This window comes from Misgurnus anguillicaudatus, unplaced genomic scaffold (genome assembly GCF_027580225.2).
Source record: "Misgurnus anguillicaudatus unplaced genomic scaffold, ASM2758022v2 HiC_scaffold_26, whole genome shotgun sequence".
Lineage (NCBI taxonomy): Eukaryota > Metazoa > Chordata > Actinopteri > Cypriniformes > Cobitidae > Misgurnus > Misgurnus anguillicaudatus.
This window is the reverse complement of record NW_027395276.1, coordinates 1458538-1481394: the sequence shown is the minus strand read 5'-3', so window position 1 is coordinate 1481394 and position 22857 is coordinate 1458538. Positions and strand designations below refer to the sequence as shown.

General features: G+C 37.9%; 1 protein-coding gene and 1 long non-coding RNA gene across 3 annotated transcripts in view; one reads left to right on the top strand and one right to left on the bottom strand.

Moving 5' to 3' along the window:
- Positions 1-606: 606 nt before the first annotated feature.
- The window catches only part of LOC129443147 (guanine nucleotide-binding protein G(q) subunit alpha), a 70276-nt gene continuing 48025 nt past the window's right edge, over positions 607-22857 (top strand). Inside the window, exon 1 of the mRNA XM_055203575.2 lies at positions 607-1851. Within this exon, the coding sequence (XP_055059550.1) occupies positions 1716-1851 (136 nt within the window). The 5' untranslated portion in view covers positions 607-1715. The remainder of the gene's footprint in view (positions 1852-22857) is intronic.
- On the bottom strand, positions 11615-15010 carry LOC129442392 (uncharacterized). Of its 2 annotated transcripts, XR_012368237.1 has the most exons (4): positions 14678-15010; positions 13923-13962; positions 13649-13796; positions 11615-12933 (listed from the first exon to the last, which is right to left on the bottom strand). It is a non-coding gene; the product is annotated as an uncharacterized lncRNA (long non-coding RNA). The 2 variants fall into 2 exon arrangements; XR_012368236.1 differs by having other exon boundaries at positions 13923-15009.

The window sequence follows — 22857 nt, the reverse complement described above, 5'->3', positions numbered from 1 at the left end:
CCGATCGAAAGTGGTTTCGACTACCTCTGAATGTGGTTGAAAGTGGTCGAAAGTGGACGCGTTCAAAACGTTTTGAACACCGTTTACACCTGGCATTAACGTCGTCCACTTGTGATCCGATCGACGAAAACGCATGTTAATGCCAAGTGTAAACAGCCTCATTGATGACGTAGATCGAATAAGCCCTATAGATAATTTATTAAATATTTTATCTTCCTAAAAAAAGTGGAGTGTCCCTTTAAGATGGAAAAGTCAGATTTTCATGATATGTCCCCTTTAAAATTATTATTTTTACATACACAGATACTTTACTCAACGTGCTAAATACCATTTTAAATTTACTGAATAGTTTTAAAGGGGGGACCTTGATCAACCATTTTAATCAAGTTTTAGATCATTTTATATGGAAACCTTCATTTCAGTTTTTTTAATCATTCCTATTATTAGCCTTTCATGCATTTTTGTTGGATGCCTAATTTCTTGTTTTTCAAATATATATATTTTTTTCAATATTCAATATTTTTCAATATATATATATATTTGGAGGACCCCAGGTAATAACACCACAGTCCCATGTTATAGGCTTTTTATCCTCTTATTGCTATACTGTTATTGTACGCTATACTTCTTTTTATGTATAATGGATTAGCAAAGTTGTAGGTACACACGATCATCAAAAGGCACATTGAAATTAAAAATGCAACTTCTATCCACAGTTTTCCTTCAGAAAACAAGCGACACACCCCGGCAGTATGGGTTTTGTGAACGCCTGACTGACTCGTGCAGTCCACCAAACTTGACAGTTCCTGTTATCCTCCTCCAGAGCGCGTGCACGCACAGTTCCCGCCTCTCCTTTCCCGCTCGAGCACGTTCTCCCTGTCAATCATCCCAGCCGTGCGGAATTATTGACATCAGGTTTGTGTGCGTTCACGCAGCTCTGGTGATGTAGGAGGAGAAGCTATCAAAAGTGCTATAATCCATTTTTAAAGGCAACGGCCTTTTTCCTCCCCTCAGAATTGTTTTACGTTTTTGTGACTCGGGGCAGTCAACAAATACGGGAAAATATTTGAACATGAACTATTTTTCCAACGCATTATTCGTCGTAAAGCAGTGACGTCTCATCGCGAGACCCCGATCGGGCTGCGATTACTCCTTCGCCGAGGAGGAATCATTCGGTCTCCGTTGGAAACGGATAGACGAGGAAAAGTGGATGTCGCGACTGCGCGACCTGTCCCGTTTTCTCCGGGACCCGTGTTGGTGGTGAGCTGCAGCGGTGCCGCTGTGGGAGTGTCGCGCACGCACGCGAGGATAGTTTGCCCTGGATTTTTCAATCATTTGCCGGACCTCCTCCTCACCGACGCTATACTCCCTTCCTCATCCTCGTCCGCCCCCCTCTGTTTTTCTTTTTCTCACAGCTCCGTGATTTGTCGCGGTCCGTACGCGGGGTAGAGACTCGCGTCCACCGCGACGCAACCGAAAGTAGCGCGCCGCGAGGCCCCCGGCCCCCTCCCCCACTCGAGCCCCCCTCAGATCGTCTCCTTACCTTCCTCTCATTTTTGTCCTCCTCAATATTTTTCTCGGAGGAGGAGGAGGATAAGGGGATCTTTTCGTGTAACCCCTCTTTTTTGTCAACGAACAGAGTGATATTTTATTATTTTTCTCGGGATTTTTGAAGCCCCCGACGAGGCCGGGCTGTGCTCAGAAAAGCAGCGGGGATGACTTTGGAGTCAATGATGGCCTGCTGTCTTAGCGAAGAGGCCAAGGAGTCGAAACGAATCAACGCGGAGATCGATAAGCAGCTTCGCCGGGATAAGCGCGACGCCAGGCGGGAGCTAAAGCTGCTTCTGCTCGGTATGAGTTCCGCCGCCGTTAAAACTCACTCATTCACACATAACTAGTCCACAGGTCTGCTTTTAACTGGGACTTTGATGTGTATGACATACACCAGCTCAGTTTTAGCGTAGCGATAGTTTGTCTTTGTGCATTCGTGATCGTTTTTTCATTTTTTAATGTGAATGGTGTATATTTATTTATTTTTTTGATAATTTTACCTCATAGTTTACAGGCGATCTGTGTTAGCAGCGTGCTAAGGCGTTAGCGCCTAGCTGTAAGGGCCACTGGACAGGGCCTTGCTTGCAACACCACATAAATCTCAGCGCTCTCTCTCTCTCTCTCTCTCTCTCTCTCTCTCTCTCTCTCTCTCTCTCTCTCTCTTCTTCCTTTCTTTCTTTCTTTCTTTCTCTCATTCTCTTTCTTCCTTTCTCTCTTTATTTGTTTTGTATATGTCAGAGGCACAGAACGCGTGGTTATTGCATAATATTAAAGTCCATTCATGAATTGGTGGTTTATTTGTGAATAATGTGTTTGCAGCTGTCAGGTTTGTGTAAGTCACCCTAATGGGTCAATTAGAGTGGTTGACAACCACTGTGTGAATTGCATCTACGCTACTTGAAACAAGGATGTGGTTTTTATTGCACAGCGTAGTGAATAAATATGCAGATGTGCAGTCAAATCTGTACTCGATACTAAAGTTGCTTTAGGAAGGATGTATATAACTGGTGTGACTAAATGCAAATCAGATGTCATGTCCCCAAACTGTTGCGGTTTGTGTAACTTGAGAGGTGAAGAAAACGAACATTCGCTTTATCATGCATTCAAATTTTATGGAAAGTCAGCTGAATGTTTAATGCTTTGCAATGAACATTTAAAGGGGACATTTCACAAGATTTTTTTAGGATGTAAAATAAATCGTTGGTGTACCTAGAGTACATATGTGCAGTTTTTGCTTAAAATACCCCACAGATAATTTATCACAGCATGATAAATTTGCCACTTTCTAGGTGTGTTTTGGGTGTGTCCTTTTAAATGCAAATTAGCTGATGAAATGCAAACACTGATCACCATAATGGTGGTTTGTTGAAATTGAAACTCAATTTCTCTCTGCACTAAATGCCAGTGCTGTGGTTGGATAGTGCAGATTAAGGGGCGGTATTATTATAATAAGATCCCCTTCTGACATCACAAGAGGAGCCACATTTCAATGACCTATTTTTTCACATGCTTGCAGAGAATGGTTTACCAAAACTAAGTTACTGGGTTGATCTTTTTCACATTTTCTAGGTTGATAGAAGCACTGGGGCCACATTTATAGCACTTATACATGGAAAAAGTCAGATTTTAATTATATGTTCCCTTTAAATGCAAAGTTGTGCAGTTTGTTTTCAATGCAGTCTTTCCGGTGTTTATTTTTCTGTGTGTGCAGAGTCTGCAGACATTGGATCTCATTCACTAAGCATGTATACGCACAAATTTGTGCGAGAGATGTTCGTACTAAGGGTGTCACGATTTCGATTTTAAATCGAAATCGATTGAAATTAAGTCACACCCTCGAACTTCGAATTAAAAAATGGGATTGTCGATGCTGCCACGCCCCCATGTCACGTCCGCTCGGCTTGCCAAGCGGGGGGGGGGGGGGGAACTCTCAGAGATTTATATTTTAAACACGAGGGTTGTATTGCTACAACTCCTTGAAATGCATATCATAAACAGGATTACTACCTAGTAATCTGACTTTGAACAGAGCGCAGCTCTCTGCACATGGGCGAGAGTGAGAGAGGCGCCAAGATGCAACGGGTTATATTTTAAACAAAAGGGATAGTTTGCCTCAGCTCGCATGAAACACATAAAACTGAACAAATACGTTAGGATTACTACTTTAGTTTATGTTTAGACTTCGTACAGATGCGAGAAGCGCAGCTGCTTATGACGGATGGAGGATTTGGAGAATCGTGACACCCGTAGTGCGTACGGACGTTTTCACAAACAAATCATGATTCAACAAAAACTTTTGTATCAAAATTTCTTCAAAATGTACGGGGAAAAAAACAACAAGTATCATGTGTACGCAATAATAAAATAATAGGCTATAATTATAATGTAAATAATAATGTTTATATATAAAATTAACATTATAATGTTTAATAGTATAATATTTTCTATATTTTTATTCTTATAAACATTATCTATATTATTATTATTTTTTACTGGATATTATACATTATTATAGCCTACTTATTTTTTCCACACACATAAATGCGCGTAATGACAAATCTTCGGTAATGACAATTGCTTCGGTGACAAACTGCTCTAAAATTTTCTGTGGACCAGCTGTGCTTGGGAAAGCCCTTATATGGAGCTGGTTTGGGCGTGTTTTATGCAAATTGCCAACCTCATGCACGCAGGTGCTCATGTAGGACAATCCAAATTCACTAACGTAACAACAAAGTATAAGAACAAATTTCTGTGCGTACGCACGTGTATGCAGAACGTTTTCGTGAGAAGTTCAAGTGCGCATATAAATACGAAAAACATATGCAATTATTAGTGAATGAGACCCAATATTTCTAATTTTCAAACGAATGAGAAAAAAATAAATTAACACCCAACTCATCCGTAAGTGTAAAACATCAATCTTGCCAGTATTACCAAATGCATTTGTGCCACATGTCAAATATTGGTAACTATTGTATTTTTGTTTTACTTAATTCAACACAGTATTAATGCATTATCTCAAAATGGTGGACAGCAATTGCGTTATGAGGGCGTGAGAGCTCTGCACACTGGACCCTGGTTACTGCCAAAAGAGAATTGGGTGCCATATCAATATGTGAAATTTGGTTGTTATAAGTGCAAGATGCGCTCTTGTCTGTGACTCAGTGGGTTGGTGAGCAGTGATATCTGACACGGACAGCTTCATTCATTTCCTATTAGTCAGGACAGTTTTTCCGCCTGAAACCGCAAAATGAACTGTTCATTATAAAATGGATCATAAAGTAGAAACACAGAGCTGAGGGGAAGGACAGATTGGGAGAGATGAACAGAAGTGTGAGTTTCAGTCATTTGTGCTGAAATGTGGACCGGTTGATGAAACATTTACAACGGAAGTTGGATAATGGAATATTTAAGTGATGTATATGGGATGATTTCAAAAGGAAATCACCCAATTTAAATATTACTCATTTAACATTTCAAGCATCTGTTTATTCCAGGTGTTTTAGCTACAGGGATTATTAAGTGAAGGTTCCCACGGGTTCTTGAACTCCTTGAAAGTTTGTGAATGTGGGGAACGTCTTGGGTTACGTATGTAACGTATGTATGTACACTTGCCATACTTCCTGCATCCCTGTAACCCCATCTTTGGCAATATTTCAGATTGCGATATACTTCCTGGTTCCCGCGACACCCTGTCTTTGTCGTTAAGCCTCACCATTGGTTAAATTAGACATATTCAGGGGCTGTCCACACGGAGACGCGTATCACTGCATACGTATAAATTTGTTATCGTATTGGCGTTTCATCCACACGGATCCGGCGTTTTGGGAGACTGAATCCGCTATTTTTTGAAACCAGGTCCTAAAGTGGAAAAATCTGAAACCGACACCCTTGCGGTTTCGTCTGTACAGCCAATCCGTATATTTTGTGAAGCGAAAACGTCATCACATCACGTGTCGGAAGCGTCACACGTAACAGCAACAACAATAACGGCGGATTAAGTGATTGTGTTCGTGCTACAGAAGCTACTAAAGCCTACTAGCTTTATTACAGCAAAATCTATTGCTTCTATGCAATTGTGGTGACCAACAAGCGACAATGGACAACACCATACGTTGGTTATGCGCATGCTCAAAGTCTTCTTCTCCGTGTATAGTGTATATCTGTGGCAGAAGTACAGCGCCCCATACTGGTCCGGCATATATACTACACCGGTTTCAGTGGTTTCGTGTTTACGGATTATTTTTTTAGAGCAAGGAAAAAAATGATCGGATAGGGAATGCACCGGCTTCGTGTGGACATAGCCTCAGATGCACTTACCCCTGGAGGCATCCCCAAAGTGTCACCGCAGTGATGCAGCATGAGTTCCCTCAAAAGGGAACTGTAACAATGTATCTTAAAAGGTAACATAATGTAACCTTTCTCCACATTTAGTCCTTGAATTGGAGGGTATTGCACCTGGAATGTTCTTGAAAGGTCCTTGAATTTGAGGTTAACTAAGGTGTGGGAACCCTGTTAAGTCCATAACCACACTGCTATAAAGATTACGAATGGTATAGACCGTTTCAGCAGTAACAAACATAAACAAGCGGCTGCACGTAGCTTCCGGTAAACTCCGCTAAGAATAAATAACAACAAAGTTCTTTAAACGTAGTTTATTTATTAGGGGTGTAACGGTTCGTGTATTCGAACCGGACCGTTTCGGTTCAGGGCTTTCGGCACGGCGCGCACGTGCACCGAAAGCATTTTGTGTGCGCCTGTGCGGAACATAATACGTGCGTTTCCGCACGAACATATTAAGTGGCGGAAGTCTCCGCGTTCAGCGCAAGTCTTCTGTCAAACATATAACATAATTCGGCCCGCAGAAAGATTTTTATTTACTTAGTTGTATATCCGTTTGATTATTGATGTAAACGTTTACGTGTCGTATCTAAAAGCGCATGTTAAACGCGTGTCAACGCGCTGCTTTGTTCTTTCAAAAGTCCGTGAGAGGATGCACGTCTTTCGTTGCTACGCATTCATGAGACGCGCTTTCTGTGACAGCAAGAATAAGGAATGCGTGATCAGATTTTTCATCTGCACCTCACGTCAATCATATCATTGTCACAATGCGATCAGCTGGTCGGGACAGAGAAGAGCTGTAACCCGGGGTTACTCAGCTGTCACTCAGCTGCGGAGGGGTTCGTAAGTAAAGTCACAGCTTACATTGATGACACAAGCAAAGATTAGGAGAAACGTGCAAAAGATCAAAGATGGCTATGTATGCAGCTCACTAATCTCAAAATGAGTGTATAATAAGTATATCATCATGTTGCTTGCTATGCAGTTACACAGAGCAGTAATATTATTTTTATACAGAGATGGTACATAGCCAATTCAATACTGTGAGTTAAACAATCCAAAATAAATCAAAACAGAAAATTTTTAGTGGCAAAAATGTAGGCTAATAGTTCATAAATGTATTCAGGAATTGAATTTGTTAGTTCAAGGTTTTAGTAGAAAAAGTTTAAGAGAAGGTTAAGATAAGAGTTACCTTCTGTTATAAAATAATGTAAAAAATAACTTTGCAGTAGTATTTTATTTATTATTTTTTCATTTTATATATATTTTATCTGTTATACTTTAATAAAGTGTTTAAAAAAGTGTAAACAAATTGTAAAAAAAAGTTTAAAGTAATAAACAACCTGCAGTTTAATGTTTGCATTTCTCCCTTACTGTACCGAAAATGAACCGAACCGTGGCTTCAAAACCGGGGTTCGCACCGAACCGTGATTTTTGCGTACCGTTACACCCCTATTATTTATATAACAAGCAAAAAAAACAACACATAGATTACCTAGGAAACCAAAACATTTGTTATTTTCGACGAGGCATTTGTTCAAGAGATCCGTTTAGCAACTAGTCAGAGCATTAAAAAAACGAAACCCGAAGTAAGGTTCGGATCCAGACGTGTATCACGTGCTTCCAATGAAACCGTCTATATCATTCGGAAAAGCAAGGATGAAGCCCCAACCCTAAACCTAACGTCATTGAGGCGAAAGCAGATTGTGCTAAAAAGTACAAGAAGATTGTACGAATTCTTAATTAGACACTTTGTATCATAGTTACGAATTACCATGAGCAGGGATGGTAAAATGATTTGCAATGACACTTTATTCCAGAACAATATTCACTTTTATAATTTATAAAAACCTTTTAATGAGATTTCTTCATTTTATTTCTATTATCTTGTTCACAAATCAAGGGTGAATGGCAAAAAAACCCACACGAAATCGGATTTTTACGAATCCATTTTAAGCTTCTTTTTAAATTCTTTTTCAAATCATAATTCTGGAAATTGGCATAAGCCTTGCTTTTTTCTCGTTTCACGTTCTCACTCCACGTAAAACATTAGCACGTCAGAGGTTGTTGCGTCAACCAAATAGTTGTGTTATTGTCTGTGTGAGTGGAGACGGCATAAAGAAATGAAAACCTTTTATTCTACACATTGTCATATTGTAAGACAACGTTTTTGAATCGATGTGGCACTGCGCAGGAAGCACTCGCTGTATTTTTATGTCACACGCCAATTAGTCTGCGCAGCACTGCATGAACTCGAACACACTTATTTCAAACACCTCCATGCAACATCATTGCTATAGAAACCAATCCGGCTATTCCGAATAAACGGAAAAGCACCACAGGACAGACAAATTGTATCTAAATAGTTGTGATACTCAGTGTGGATAGTCAGTCAATTAAGTCGGATATGTAGAAAAATTGGATTTAAATGGACAATGTGAACATAGTCTAAGAGATGCTTGTCTGAGCGTGTGCAAGCGTAATCGACAAAGGAGTCGAATGTGTCGCTTGACTTAAAGTTTGATGTGTTACATGAACATAATAGTGATATAATCTGACTAAACTTTAAGTATCAGTTACTACAACAGATATTAAGTTTTGAAATTTTGGTGACCCTGTATGAACAATTATGATACTCTTCAATTGAATGAATCACCTCCCAAGCTTATCAGGGCTTATCAGGCATATGAATGCTCCGGGGCTCAAAGTAACATTGAATGATTCGACTTTTGACCTCTCTGAAAATACAAAAGTTTGAGCTTTACTTATGTAAGGGAATTAATAAGTACAATGTTAAGTTTTTGCCTGTATTATTCCAACTATTACTCTGCCTTTAAAGGAAGTACAAAAAGTAAGCTTGTTGTAGGTGCTTGGTCATCCTATTAATGGCCAATCCTAAATAGGTTAAACCTGTCAGCCTAACGCTGGATAAGTCTTGGCTAGTGTGGATTAACACTTTTTTAGGCTTTGTGAACACATTTGCTTCCAGTGTTGATATTGTTGTGTTCTGGTTGAAATTGTAAAAGCTTACATAGTTTACTTTAAATTGTAGTTGTTAGTAAGGCTGGGCAAGCCTTAGAAAACAAACAAAAAAGTTTTGTTTCATAAATTCAGGCGTATTGGCCTGGTTTCACAGACAAGGCTTAGCTAAAGCCAGGACTAAATTAAGATCTTTAAGTATCTTTTATAAACATGCCTTAGAAGAAACATTACTGGTATGTATCTTGAGACAAATCAATGGCACTTGCATATTTTGAGATCTGTCAGTGCAAGTTGTTTTCAGTCGAGACAGCTTAAACATGTGTTTTAGTCTAGGACTAGTTTTAAGCCTTGTCTGTGAAACCGGGGATTAATGTTTGATTAGGGTTGGGGGTATATCAAGTTTTGGTAATATCAATATTTTCCCCAGCGATATAAAGGATGAGACAATATTGTCTATATCGGTATGGTTTGATACGACCCTTCTTTGCTTCAGAAGCTCTGGCAGATATGAAGACTGAGGTCAGACGTAAGATTTCCAACCAACTCTCATGTTGTGCAGCTGTTTATTTTCAAACAAGGAGGAAACCCCTGCTTTTGACATTTATTTTTGTTTTCATAAAGAGGATTGTGACATTTCCCATGAGGCTTTGACTTGCATGTTAAAATTTATTCCACTTTGTAGAAATTATCATATCGACAACCATCCCAAAAGTACAGAGATGTGAATTTTGGTCAGCCCTATGTTTGGTAGCTGTGCTTTCATTTCATATACAGTCATTTTAAACCATTCATAAAAGTTGTTTTTAAGATTTTTAACAATACACGTTCTTGTCTTAGGACAACTTTGATAAACTTTTTGATCCACTTTAAACTTCCATTGTTATGTAAAAAAGGGGAGAAAGGGAGAGAGAGAGAGAAAAAATTGACAGCACAATTGAGTTTTTTCAATTTTAACAAACCACCATTATGGTGATCAGTGTTTGCATTTCATCAACTAATTTGCATTTTAAAGGACACACTAAAAAATGGCACATTTTTTCTCACACCTACAAAGTGGCAATTTTACCATGTTATAATAAATTATCTGTGGGATATTTTGAGCTAAAACGTAACATATGTACTCTGGGGACACTAACGTTTTATTTCTGAATTGTTTATTTACAGTGTTTCCCATATATTGATTTATTTGTGGTGGCCCACCACAGAATCAACACTGGCCCCCACAAATAAAATTTTCATGATTCCCATTTACATTTTTATTTCACTATTTAAAACAGCTTAATTCGGCTTAAAATATTATTTGATATATAATACAGATCAAATACAGATACAGATCAAAGAGTAGAAGTAAAACATATTTCAGGTGCCAACACTAGATCAAACGCAAACACGACATGTTGACATCACATATATGCTAATTAGCGGGTGACGTCATCACCACCACAGTTTCCTCAAAATCCTGTGGGAAACACTGATTTATGAATTGAATCATGTGAATTGTCCCCTTTAAGGACCAGAATGACTGCCCCTACAGTAGTGTGACACCTCTTCCAATCACGATTGCTCATTTATAAAATTTCATGAGTTTTTCTGGTGGTGTAATCAAAAACTATTCACAAAATTTGCTGCGTCTTTCGATCCGGTGAGGGGATCCCAGTGTCTTTAACAAATGTTAATCTCATGAATGCTACCCAGTGAAGAGATGTTCTCCTGGCGACATGGTAATTGAAATTCAGGGTCCACAGAGATGCTTTCAATTTTTTGTTGCATACATTGGCATGTGTGTTTAATGCTATAATGGATTGTTCAAATGAAGTGGATATTATGTAAGATATATTAATAGAACTGTTGCTTTTACATTTGGATTTTTTTTCTTTTGCCAGTGCAGACCGATTGGCGTATGACATTAAAGTAATACAAGATCGATTCAAGAGCAGACTGCTCCGTAATATGCTTTGAAATGTAATGTTATAAACTAGTCGGTCTACACAGATTGCAACACCTCTCACTTATTTAGTATTTAATATTTTTCTTAACACATGAAATATCCTCTGTTTGGAATGGGAATCTAATCTGATCAGAGCATTCTGAACTGTAAATGGTATTTCTTAAGCTTGGAGTATAGTTTGTTTTTATACGTAAATGCATGTGCACGATTGAACGCACTTGCAAAGCATAGTTTATTTGACTCATACGTGTACACAGACGTTCTACACATTTCCTGGGCTACATACTAAATTTTCCTTTTTCGCACATACACAAACTACGCAAACAAAGTACACACGGTTACAAAAATCCGGCGGTGCGTACATGGACCCTTGCGTATGCGTTGGCCAGTCTTACGTTCAGCTAATTCTGAACAAGCAAATTTAATTTAAACTGCTTATAAAAACAGTCTGGCGATTTTAGTATGTGAGTGTATTGTTCACAATATGTGAACATTGTTATATTGCTGTAGTTATTTTGGAGTGCTTTGTTTTTGGCTTTTATTCGTAATAAGATGAAACATAATATGCCGCGGTTTGAGCCCCGGCTAGGGCAGGTGGCCTTTCTGTGTGAAGTTTGTATGTTCTCCCTGTGTCAGCGTGGGTTTACTCCGGGTACTCTGGTTTCCTCCCACAGGCCAAAAACATGCAAGTTAGGCAGATTGGGGATGCCAAATTGTCTCTCCCCCAACCTGTGTATGGATCAGCTTGTCTGAATAAAACTTGTGTATGGATTAACTCGTTCTCCCCACACTGAAAAAAAAAATCCTTTCAATTTACGTAATTTTAATGTGTACATCGGTCCCACATGATCCGATTGTTTAAAACCAAAATAATTTTCCTCAAATAATTTTTATGTGTCAGACCAAAACATTTTAATTATTTTAAGTAGTCTAATACAAATATGTTGACTCAAAGTGATATTTCTCTTTACCATAACACATTTATTTTGTAATGTTTAAGTAATTTAATTATGTAAGGGGACTAGATTTTCATCTGTTATTCCAACATGCTTTTTTAATGCTTATATTATGGGATTATGTAACTCTAAAGCAATTTCATTATGTCTCTGGCACCAGAATAATCACCCATAATTATCCAAATGTTATTTATTTCTTTTTAAATACAAAATACATTTGCATTGGCATAAAAAGCGAAGAGTTTTGTACAAATGTTTAGTGATATTGAGGCAAACCACTGCTTTCAGATCATCAATTCATTTAAATCATTACACATTAATTCAATAACAGTCAATGACTATTATAACAATCAGCACATGCAGTACATACATAAAGGGGCAATTTCCCAAACAGGTTGTAGATTAATCCATGACTAGGCCCTAGTTATATTAGGATATTTTTACAAAAATGTTTACAAACAAACCTACCTTACAAAAACAACAATGGAGAACATCTTTAGACAAAACAAGGGCACTGATATATGGCATTGCAAAAGTCTGGGACTAGGAAAAGCCCCATCTGTGAAACTGACCCAAATGTTTAAAATAGTTCCTATCACAGTAGATTTAGAAGTGCTAAAGCACAAACACTGCATTCCAAAGAGACATGCAAAACAGTATGTACTATTATTTTTAAAATGGATTTACAAACTGGAAAATATCAATCCTTCAGAAAGTCAGAGCTACAGCATTTGTATAAACTGTTAATCATAGATTCAACAAAAACAAAATACAACAACCATTTCCAAAATCGACTCTGAGCAGCAAACGGTTAATGTATTAATAAGAGAAAACACTTAAAACAGATAAACAAAGTCAAAAATGAGCAGCACAGTCTTTCTGATACTTTCACTGAAAGAAACTGTTCGTTAAAGTTACTCTCAATGCAGTTCCATTAAAATCTTTTGGATTTCCTCAAAAATAAAGCGGAGATCAGGATAGCTCAGGTTTAAGGCATACATCAGCTCAAACAACATGGCTCGATGTTGCAACACCTTCATGGCTTCCAGGACTATACAAAGATCCTCTTCATCACAAGAAGCATGTTGTTTGAGAGCACAAATCCCAACACTGGTGTCTTCAAATGACCTCACTGATGCTGACTTCATCCATGCCCTGTACAAAACAAACAAATGTAGTTAAAGAAACAGAAAAAAAGGTTACTGTTACAATAAAAGTGTCATTGGAAATTAGTACAATGCAAACAAATATAAATGTAAGTATACAGTCCCATGTGCATTGCCACAGCATGTTACAATTGGTTACAAATACATGGGTTACAAAGCAAGGCAGCTGCACTGTCCACTGCTCTGTGTGTGTGTGTGTTTACTACACTGGGATGAGTTAAATGAAGAGGCCACATTTCAAGTGTGTGCTACCATACCTGACAATCACAGCAAAAGTGAATTCTCTCATTTTCTCACTCTCATGTTGTTACAAACCTGTATAAATGTCTTTGTTCTGATGAACATGAAGGAAGATATTTATTTTGAGAAATGTTTGCAACCAAACTGTTCATGAGCCCCATTCACTTCAATAGTATTATTTTTCCCCACTATGGAAGTGAATGGGGCTTATGATTGGTGTGGGTACAAACATTCCTCAAAATATCTTCCTTAGTGTTCATCAGAACAAAGACATTTATAAAGGTTTGTAAAAACATGATAGGGAGTAAGTGAGGAGAATTTTTATTTTTGGGTGAACTACCCCTTTAAATCTTCCCAGGTGTTTTAATGACCCGTGTGCCAAAAGATGTAACTAAAACATACTAAATGTTCTGTACTTCCAACAAGGTTTACACATTTTATGTCTATGAATCTATATTACTTACTTCTGTCATTTGATCATTAATTGTTTGAAGTCTTTTTGCTAGATGTCCTCCTTTCTGATAGAAGTGTTTCATCAGGTTTTTGGATTGGAGGTCCAGGTGACACGCAGGAACATAAGACAGTAGTGATTCTCTCAAATTCAGCATTTATCTGAAAACAAATTAACCAACCATTGTATATTTGAGTACTGCGAGTCAAAGAATAATACATGTATATTAGTTACAAAAATAAGATTTAGCTCCTAACAGCAGTAAAACAGTGATAGGAATTACTTACCAATGCTTTTGAGTGTGTAGTGCCTGCCAGGATGAGGCACCTATAAGAGAAAATATTCAGAGGTGAAATCAACACATAACCTCAAATGATTAAGACCACACATACACAGAGCAATAATGAAATAAGTATTATAGGACGCAATGTTGGACAAAATGAGATCTTAAAACAACAAGGTTCTCTTCTGAAAACGTCAGCTTTAAGGTGTGGCACTTCAAAGCGATTTTTTTTTCAGTTAATATACCAGACGCGAGACATTTAAAAAAAGAGCTTTTTCTAATAGAATCAAGTGTTGCTCGTGGCGTAGCGAAGTCACGAATAACTGACGCGGGTCTGTTCATCTGATTAAGCAGACAGTTTGTTTCAAACGCAATGTCATTATTAATGTAGTCAATTGATATCATCTGGTAAATTACATGTATAACGTTACTCTGGACAGAATAACTTTTGGTTAGTTGTTCTATGGAAACCTGTCAGGACAAATAAAACGCTGAGTAAAAAGTGCCTCAAAAGTCAACTCAAAGCTGACAGTTTTCAACTCAGATAAAACTACCAAACGTGAAATAACATTAAACAGCTGACGTTTTTAAAACGATGTGTTTTTCTTTATGAGCTTGACTGACTTACTCCACCTACCTCCTCCAAACTAATATTTACAACAAGTCATTGCAATGGCTACATATTGTAAACAAAAAAATAGTCTATCTAGTGAAGATATATCACGTATGAAGCGAACATAAATAAATAATATAACTTACTTTAATAACGTGGTGTCCGTCTGAGAGAGTTCTTCTGACTGACTGGCAGTGACTGCTGTGCTTAGTCTTCATTTTGGCGCCCAAAAAAACGATCTTTATTCTTCTTTTATGGCAATCACGTCCTTCTCAATGAGCTATACTGCCACCTGCTGCTCAGGAGGTGCCGTTTTGTGTCCAAACCCAATTTTATTGCTTTAAGTATTCAATTCAATAAATTTTAATCAATGTGAGAATAATGTGTTCATTTTACATTCAAACAAAACATTTTAATCCCAATCAATTAAATTATGTTTACACAAGGAATATAAATATTTTGTGTTGCATATACATGTTTATTTTATTTAAATTCAAAGACCCACTAAGTCCATTTTTTTCAGTGCATGAATATAGCCGTAGATACTGGAATAGCGTAAAGAAATAAAGGAAGAAGAAGAAACTTAATGTGCTTCAAGAAGGGCTTGGCTTCTAAAGCCACTTTAACTTTCAATTGTGGTATTTAATTTTTCACAAATATCTCCTGGAAGCAGCTTTTTAGCAGTGCACTCTGATCAGTCCCAATCCAGACCTTACTACTTAATGAGCAACATTAAGACTTGTCAGAGTTCAGTCCCATAATTCCCTTTTCCTGCTCTTTTCCCACATAAGGCTTTACGGTGGTTTCCATAGGCAATGCAAACAAGAGGATTTGAACTTCGGACCTCTACATAAGCAGGTGACGAAACTCTTAGACCGTACATAAGGTCTCTGCACTGGAACACTGGGCTTCTGTGCAAATGCTGAGCATAATGGAGATATGAACGCGCTGCTAACCTCAGACATCCGTCATGATCAAATAAGGCAATGTAGACTTGACCATGTCTCCGTTGTGACAGCTCTGTCTGGAGCTGGAGGGTGCCTTCCTGTCACTTCTGTCCATGTTGGGAGAGCTGATAGACAGAATTTATCACAAAACTGGCCCCTGCTCTGCTTTAAGAGAAGTGGATCATGCTTTGGACAATGCTGACAGTCAGTGAGCTGATTTTTTACTTAATCTCTACTAATTTCTGAAGATTCACATTTACGCTGCACTTGCGTTCTCAACGGCATGCTCGTGTGGTTTTTGCTTGCATTTTAACCCTCTGGGGTCTAAGGAGTTTTTAGGGCCCTGGAGAAATTTTTACCTGCACTGACATTTCCGCTTTTTTCAGTTGCTTAAAAACATAATAATGGCAAAAGTCTCATAACACTGTGTTCAGCACAAACTGGGCTACTATATTATATGATTAACATGTATGTACATGTTTGTATTTTTGAGAGAAAAATGTTTATGCATGGTTTTTGAAAAAGCAACATTTTTAAGTGACTGAAATAAGTCCACAAAACTCTTTCTAAACATGTTTTCCCAAGACTTTTCAAAACAGGATCTTGTAGTCTAGATTCTAGAGTTTTTTCTTTAAAATTATGCGGAAATCATTCTGTCTACTCATTCACATAAACAATATATTGATTTACAATTTCAAAGTCACTTTTTTGTTAGGAAAGCAATATGCAAGGATGGTGGGAAGCTCTTGAATAATCTGTGATTGACAGCTGAGGAAACAAAAGACTTGCATAATGAGATGCATAATGAGCCTTTAGGCAGGAATGTACTGTAAGAAGACAACATTATTCCGTCACGTGTTTGTTTGTGAAAGCAACAAAAAATAAATGCTTTTCAATGCATGATCCTGCGTTAAATAAACTAACTGTACAGAAATATACCCTGTTTGCAATCGTCTTTTATAAGAATACCACAAAATACCACAAGAATACCACAAAACACGCCAAATATGAGGCATCATGTGTTTGTGTGTGCGTTTGGCCGTCGATCGCGTCACACTGTCTGACGAAGCACAAACACGTCTGGAGAGAACTTTTTTGTCAGGAAAGCAATATGCAAGGATGGTGGGAAGCTCTTGAATAATCTGTGATTGACAGCTGAGGAAACAAAAGACTTGCATAATGAGATGCATAATGAGCCTTTAGGCAGGAATGTACTGTAAGAAGACAACATTATTCCGTCACGTGTTTGTTTGTGAAAGCAACAAAAAATAAATGCTTTTCAATGCATGATCCTGCGTTAAATAAACTAACTGTACAGAAATATACCCTGTTTGCAATCGTCTTTTATAAGAATACCACAAAATACCACAAGAATACCACAAAACACGCCAAATATGAGGCATCATGTGTTTGTGTGTGCGTTTGGCCGTCGATCGCGTCACACTGTCTGACGAAGCACAAACACGTCTGGAGAGAACTTTTAGTTACAGGTGCGAGTAAATAAGTATTTAGATGTGATGTTTGCAATCATCTTTTATAAGAATACCACAAAACGCGTCAAATATGAGGCATTGTGTGTTTTTGTGTGCGTTTGGCCGTCGATCGGGTCACACTGTCTAAAGAGCACATAGGAGTTCGCGTCTGGAGAGAAAACATTCGTGACTGGAGAGAACTTTTAGTTACAGGCGCGAGTAAACCACGGTTTAGATGTGATGTTTTTATTTTGTTTTTATTGGGAGTGGACACAAAAAACGAGACACTTTAATGTTTTAAATGATGTATAAAGCATATCTGTATGTCCAAAATCAGCAGAGAATTCTAAGGGCTCAGTCACACCAAAAGCGCTTTAAATGCTTGCAAACGCAAGGCGCGACGCACTGCCTTTTTTAAAAAAGAGCAGTGCAGCGCGGCTTTTCATATTGCTAAGCAACCACCGAGTCAGCTGTCTTGTCAATCAAATATTGAATCGTGAGCGCTCTTTTGCTGTTAAAGGCGGAGTCCATGATGTTTGAAAGCCAATGTTGATATTTGAAATCACCTAAACAAACACGCCCCTACCCCAATAGAATCTGGACCTTCTGTTGATAGACCCGCCCCACACATACGCAAACCGGCATTTGATTTGATTTGATTGGCTATAAGTGTGTTTTGGTAGTCGGCCCGTCTCCTTCTCCAAACCGTTTTTCAAACATCGTGGATAAGACACACACAGTGGCCAGAGCCAAACCGGGCCAGGTGGTCTCAAAGGAGCTTTAGGTGCGAAGGACGAGCAACGTGGGCTGTGTGCCATCATACTGCTTTGATGCTTGAGGAAATTTTGTGAACTGTTTGGGTTTGTGCCATGAGATGTTAGATATTCGTCTCTATATGTTTCTCTCACACTTTCTCAAACATCCATGTCTTTCTTAATGAAATTCTTCAAGGTGGTTGGATAAATTCTGTCCTCTGCTGCCTCTACAACAATATTTAGCCGCCATTCTCCTGCAACGTTAGGGATGAATTACACACTGCAAATGATTGCTGCCTTTTCTCCCTTAATCACCTTATTTTAACATCTACACAATTTTATCCAGCGTTCAAGCTATACATTTATCGCACATCAGTATGCTTTTCCCCTCCAAATCAAACCCACAGCCTCTGTTTTGCTAATGCGGTGCTTAACCAACTTAGCTACGTGAACACTTTATAGTTTTTTCCTGTTCGGGTTCAGTCACAGTACATGATGGACAGAAGTAGGGTGGGCGAAAAAATCATTCAGTGCGGTAACCGTGTGTCTAATTATACACCTTAAACCTCGAATGGCCTTGTCGACCGCGCAGCACACGAACGCTTTTTCACTTTTTCTTTTTCTTATCCTTGACACATTTAACAGATCAATTTCCTCACAAAGTAGGCCGTAGAAAAAACAGCCTGTTAAAGGGAAGAACAGATGACAGAAAGGGCTTTTAGTGCACACTTTTAGTAGATAGCTGCGACCGCGGGCGTATTGCCATCTCTGTGTTAGCAAGCATTCGATTTCTAGCTCGCCAACACCTACTCCCAATGCTCTTAACAGACGCTCGCATCCCAGTCGTTTTTTAAACAAAGGTTCAACTTTATATAATTTAATTCTGTATTAAACACTCGCTCAATGCTCTTCGAACTTAAAAAAAATACTTGGTTACCATCTGTTGCTGTGTTTTGTATGCTGATCCCTAGCGCTGGATGTTAGTGCGCTGATACTGAGCCATCAATACTTGTTTAAACATAAAGACTACCGTCATACTGTCACCTCCTTTCCTACGTGGTGAAAACTTAAGGTTTTATTGTTGTTTATATGAATGTTGCTTTTAATATGCTTTAAGATAAAATTCAATTTGAATGTTCCCCTGTTTCCCACATCACAAACTTGTAACCAGTCAACGTGAAGGCTGGGACTTTTTAATAGTTTATTTATAAAACCTTATAAATTATTTTTGCCATGTTTTTTTTTCAAGAGTTCAGTTTAGCAACTAGTCAGACCATTATATAAACAGCAACCGGAAGTAAAGTTCTGACCAGACGCGTAATCGCATCATCGCACGTGCGTCCGAAGAAACCGTCTATAGAGAACGATATATAAAATGCATTAGCATTCTGATAAATTATTTTGTAAATAAACCTTGTACAATATATTCTTACCCTCCTTCTTCTGAATCAGTTTTTAGTTAAAACAAATATGGCTAAATAAAAAAATATTTCCACTTGCCATGTGTTTACTAAATAATACTAAATAAATACTTAGTAGTGACTAAAGCGGCTGTGACTAACAGTCCTTCCAGAAAAACGCGGAGTTTTTTTGTGGTTGTTGCGGGCAAAAATCCTCGATTTTGCGGCATGTTTTCTTAAAAAATGCGATGGAATATGCGGGATATTTATGCAATTTATGTGATAGAATTGCGGGAATTTGCGAAAATTGCGGAACTTGCAAAAACTGCGGAAACTTGCAAAAGCTGCAATGATGTTCACGTCACATAATCACGTCACTTCATAACGTTCCCATGGCAATAGAGGACACGGCTGCGCTTTTGGGAAGTAAATGCAACATTTTTCAACTTTCTGCTATTATATATGTGACTTTTTGCTACGAAAATGCGGAGATTATGAAATCATGCAAACCCCGCATATTTTGTGCGCGGAAATATGTAATCAATGCAGTGAAAGTGCGTCGTATTTGGAAAAAATGCAGCCCTTAATCAGACTTTGGCTGATTATGCAATATATCGCGCGATCGCACAATCACGTTTTTCTGGAGGGACTGGACTAAGTGAAGATGGGGGCTAATTTGCATATTCAAAATCAACATGTACTAAATAAGGCATGGGTATAGTTGGTATAATGGGATAATGTACACTGAAAAAAATGATTCATTGAATTTAATCAATTTTTTTAAGGTAAGTGGTTGCAATCAATTTATTTAAGCTACATTTAAACAAAAGTTTTATATTTTATTTTACTTTACTAATCTTTTTTGTTTAAATGTAGCTTAAATAAATTGATTGCAACCACTTACCTTAAAAAAATTGATTAAATTCAATGAATCATTTTTTTCAGTGTATAGGCAGACGGTTGTTATCGCAGAAATAAGCCTGACAGTGTATCATACTGAAGGGGGTTATTGCTGCCTGTACATTATCTTGCTTATTACACAGCTATTTACTATTTATCATAATATCGGGCCGATTTTGCGAGTTTTGTGTATCGGCCGATACGTGGCTGCTCTTTGCTGATTTTTTTGTGGCATTATTTACAGACAGACTGCTGGCAGCCGCAAGCGATTGCACGTCATGTGACTAAAAACAACCAACCTTTCCATGACAACATCGAAAGCTCGGCCTAACAGCTGATCATAGCTGGACAAAGATTTTTTTCCATTATTGTTCAATTCAATTAAATTTTATTTATACAGCGCTTTTCACAATTGGTAATTGTTTCAAAGCAGCTTTACATTAATAGGACCAGTGAAAAGCACAGAAAATCGACAGATAGCACAACATAATACATGATATAATAAGCAGCTAAATTTGCTGCGGCTATGAATCAACATTATATATATATCTCCTTGGGAGATATATACTGTATACACATGTAAATGGATAAGGAGATTAAGCGGGTTCTGCCTGTTGCCATTGTGTCATTTTTATTATGTAAACTGAGTGAGCAAAAGCGGTATCGGCTCAAGAAAATCGGCAGCCTGTATCGGTGATCGGCTAGGGCAGATAAAACAAAAATCGGTATCGGCACACACAAAAAAATCCATATCGGTCAATCCCTAGTAAGGAGCATTAAATATTGATTTGAAATATTTTACTTGCTCATTTTTAAAGCATGCAAACCCTTCTGCGAGGAAAACAAGTTTATTTTCAGTTTTAAGATAAGATGTTCAGATGTCACGAACACATTATTTGGTTTAATCATTTGTAAATACAATGTCATATATGTTATTAAAAGACATATTTATATTTAATGTTGTGTAATATTAAACTGTACCTGTCAAAATGATTTGCAGCATTTGGGTTACCATGTGATATCAGTTTTGAGCCGTTATTATCTGGAAATAACAAACCTGCAAATGTCACGACTGGCCAATCAGAATTAAGCATTCCAACAAGCTATTTAATAAGCTATTTTAAAACATGGGGATATTTTGTTCACAAAAAAATATTTTGAAGGGATAAAATTATCGACCACAGGGGGACTTCAAAATAAGTGTTGGTTTGTTGCTATTTACATGGCAACATGGCTTAAAAAATAATAACTACATTGTTATTGACTCGAACCCTGGAGCATTTCCTGTTTTCCTGTAGTAATGCCGAGGCATGAAGCATCCCAACATTTCCCTCCTTCACTCAATGGCAGTGCCAAAAAAACATGAGGCTGGGCTTGCCATTCATTAGCTTTACATTCCTTTCAGAAGGCAGCGTTAACTACAAAACAAGGCGACCAGTGTGATGAACTGCATAGCTCTGAAAGATGACAGACGGCTTTAAAATGAGAACTTTATAGAAGCACTGAAGTGAACCTTTTTAAGAGCAGAGAAGATATTTGTGCTAGCATGTTGTCCGGCTGACATAAGAACAGCTGTGCTTGAATAAATGAGGGGGTTACGTTAGTTTTACGCAAGTTTGACCAGCAATTTTTTGCCTTCTGGGTGCTTTGTTTTTAGAATTGATTTATGGGATCGTAAATGACAATGTGATGAAGAAACATGGCTATGCACTAATGCGTTAGGCAGGTTGTCTCTGAATTTCTGCCCTCAAGAACAGTATTATGCTGATTTAGATGTTTTGAATATGTGACGTGCTTGTGAAAACACAGCTAAAGTAATATTTGTGATTTTAGACTTTGTCTTTAAGCCCAGGCTCTTCTCCTGTGTGCCAGTGTGTGGAAAACACTGTTTTTAAACCCCTGCGTATCTAACAACCTCTCTAATGCAAGGCAATGACAGAGTTGCGCATTTTACAAGCTCATGTGCGAGTCATGCGCATTACAAGTTCAGGTGCTAGAGGGTCTCCATGCCGCGCATTCATGTTTTGTAAAGCTATGATTATAATAACTATCGCCATGAAAGCCCGCTATCGGCCATATGTCTGACGATCGTTGATACTCGATATTATCGTCTATCGGCACAACCAGGGCTCAAAATTAACTTTTTTATTTGGTAGCACTGGTGCTCCCAACTTTAAAGAGTTAGGAGCACCAGCAAAAATTTAGGCGCATCCATCCAAAAATTAAAAAGCACCACAACTACAATGTAAATGTTAATAGATTTATTTTATTAAAAATAAAACACCACCACCGGGCTTTACACGTCCCATGGCCAGCATTTAAAAGTTGGTCTTCTATTTTATTTTATTTTTTTGCTGCATAAATTCCTAAATTAATACCCAAATGCTGTTGAAATAGTATAGCAGCAATAATAATTTAACAATTACAGGTAACATGATTAAGATTACATAGAAAATCTAGCAAACACGTAAAACACTGATTAATTGTGACATTACAAAAGTGACCCTAATATAGAAGGCTAATATATATTGGTATTGATAACTGCATTACCAGGATGATTTTACTACTAAATAGGCAATGTTTTAAAAAATACAACAAAAACATACCATAAGCATTGTCGTATTCCACAGCAACATGGACCACAAGGATGTTTGTCGAATGTCCATTCACCAGCGCATGCACACATACACCATCAAACACACTTTGACAGACAGGTCGGTGTCTCCATCAATAATAAACACATTTGTCATGACACGTCTTGTGTTTTTGGCACTTTCGCCATGTTTAAGCAAGGTACGTCTGGCACTTAAAATGTTTTGATTCCGCCATTAACGCCATTTTACAGGATTTAC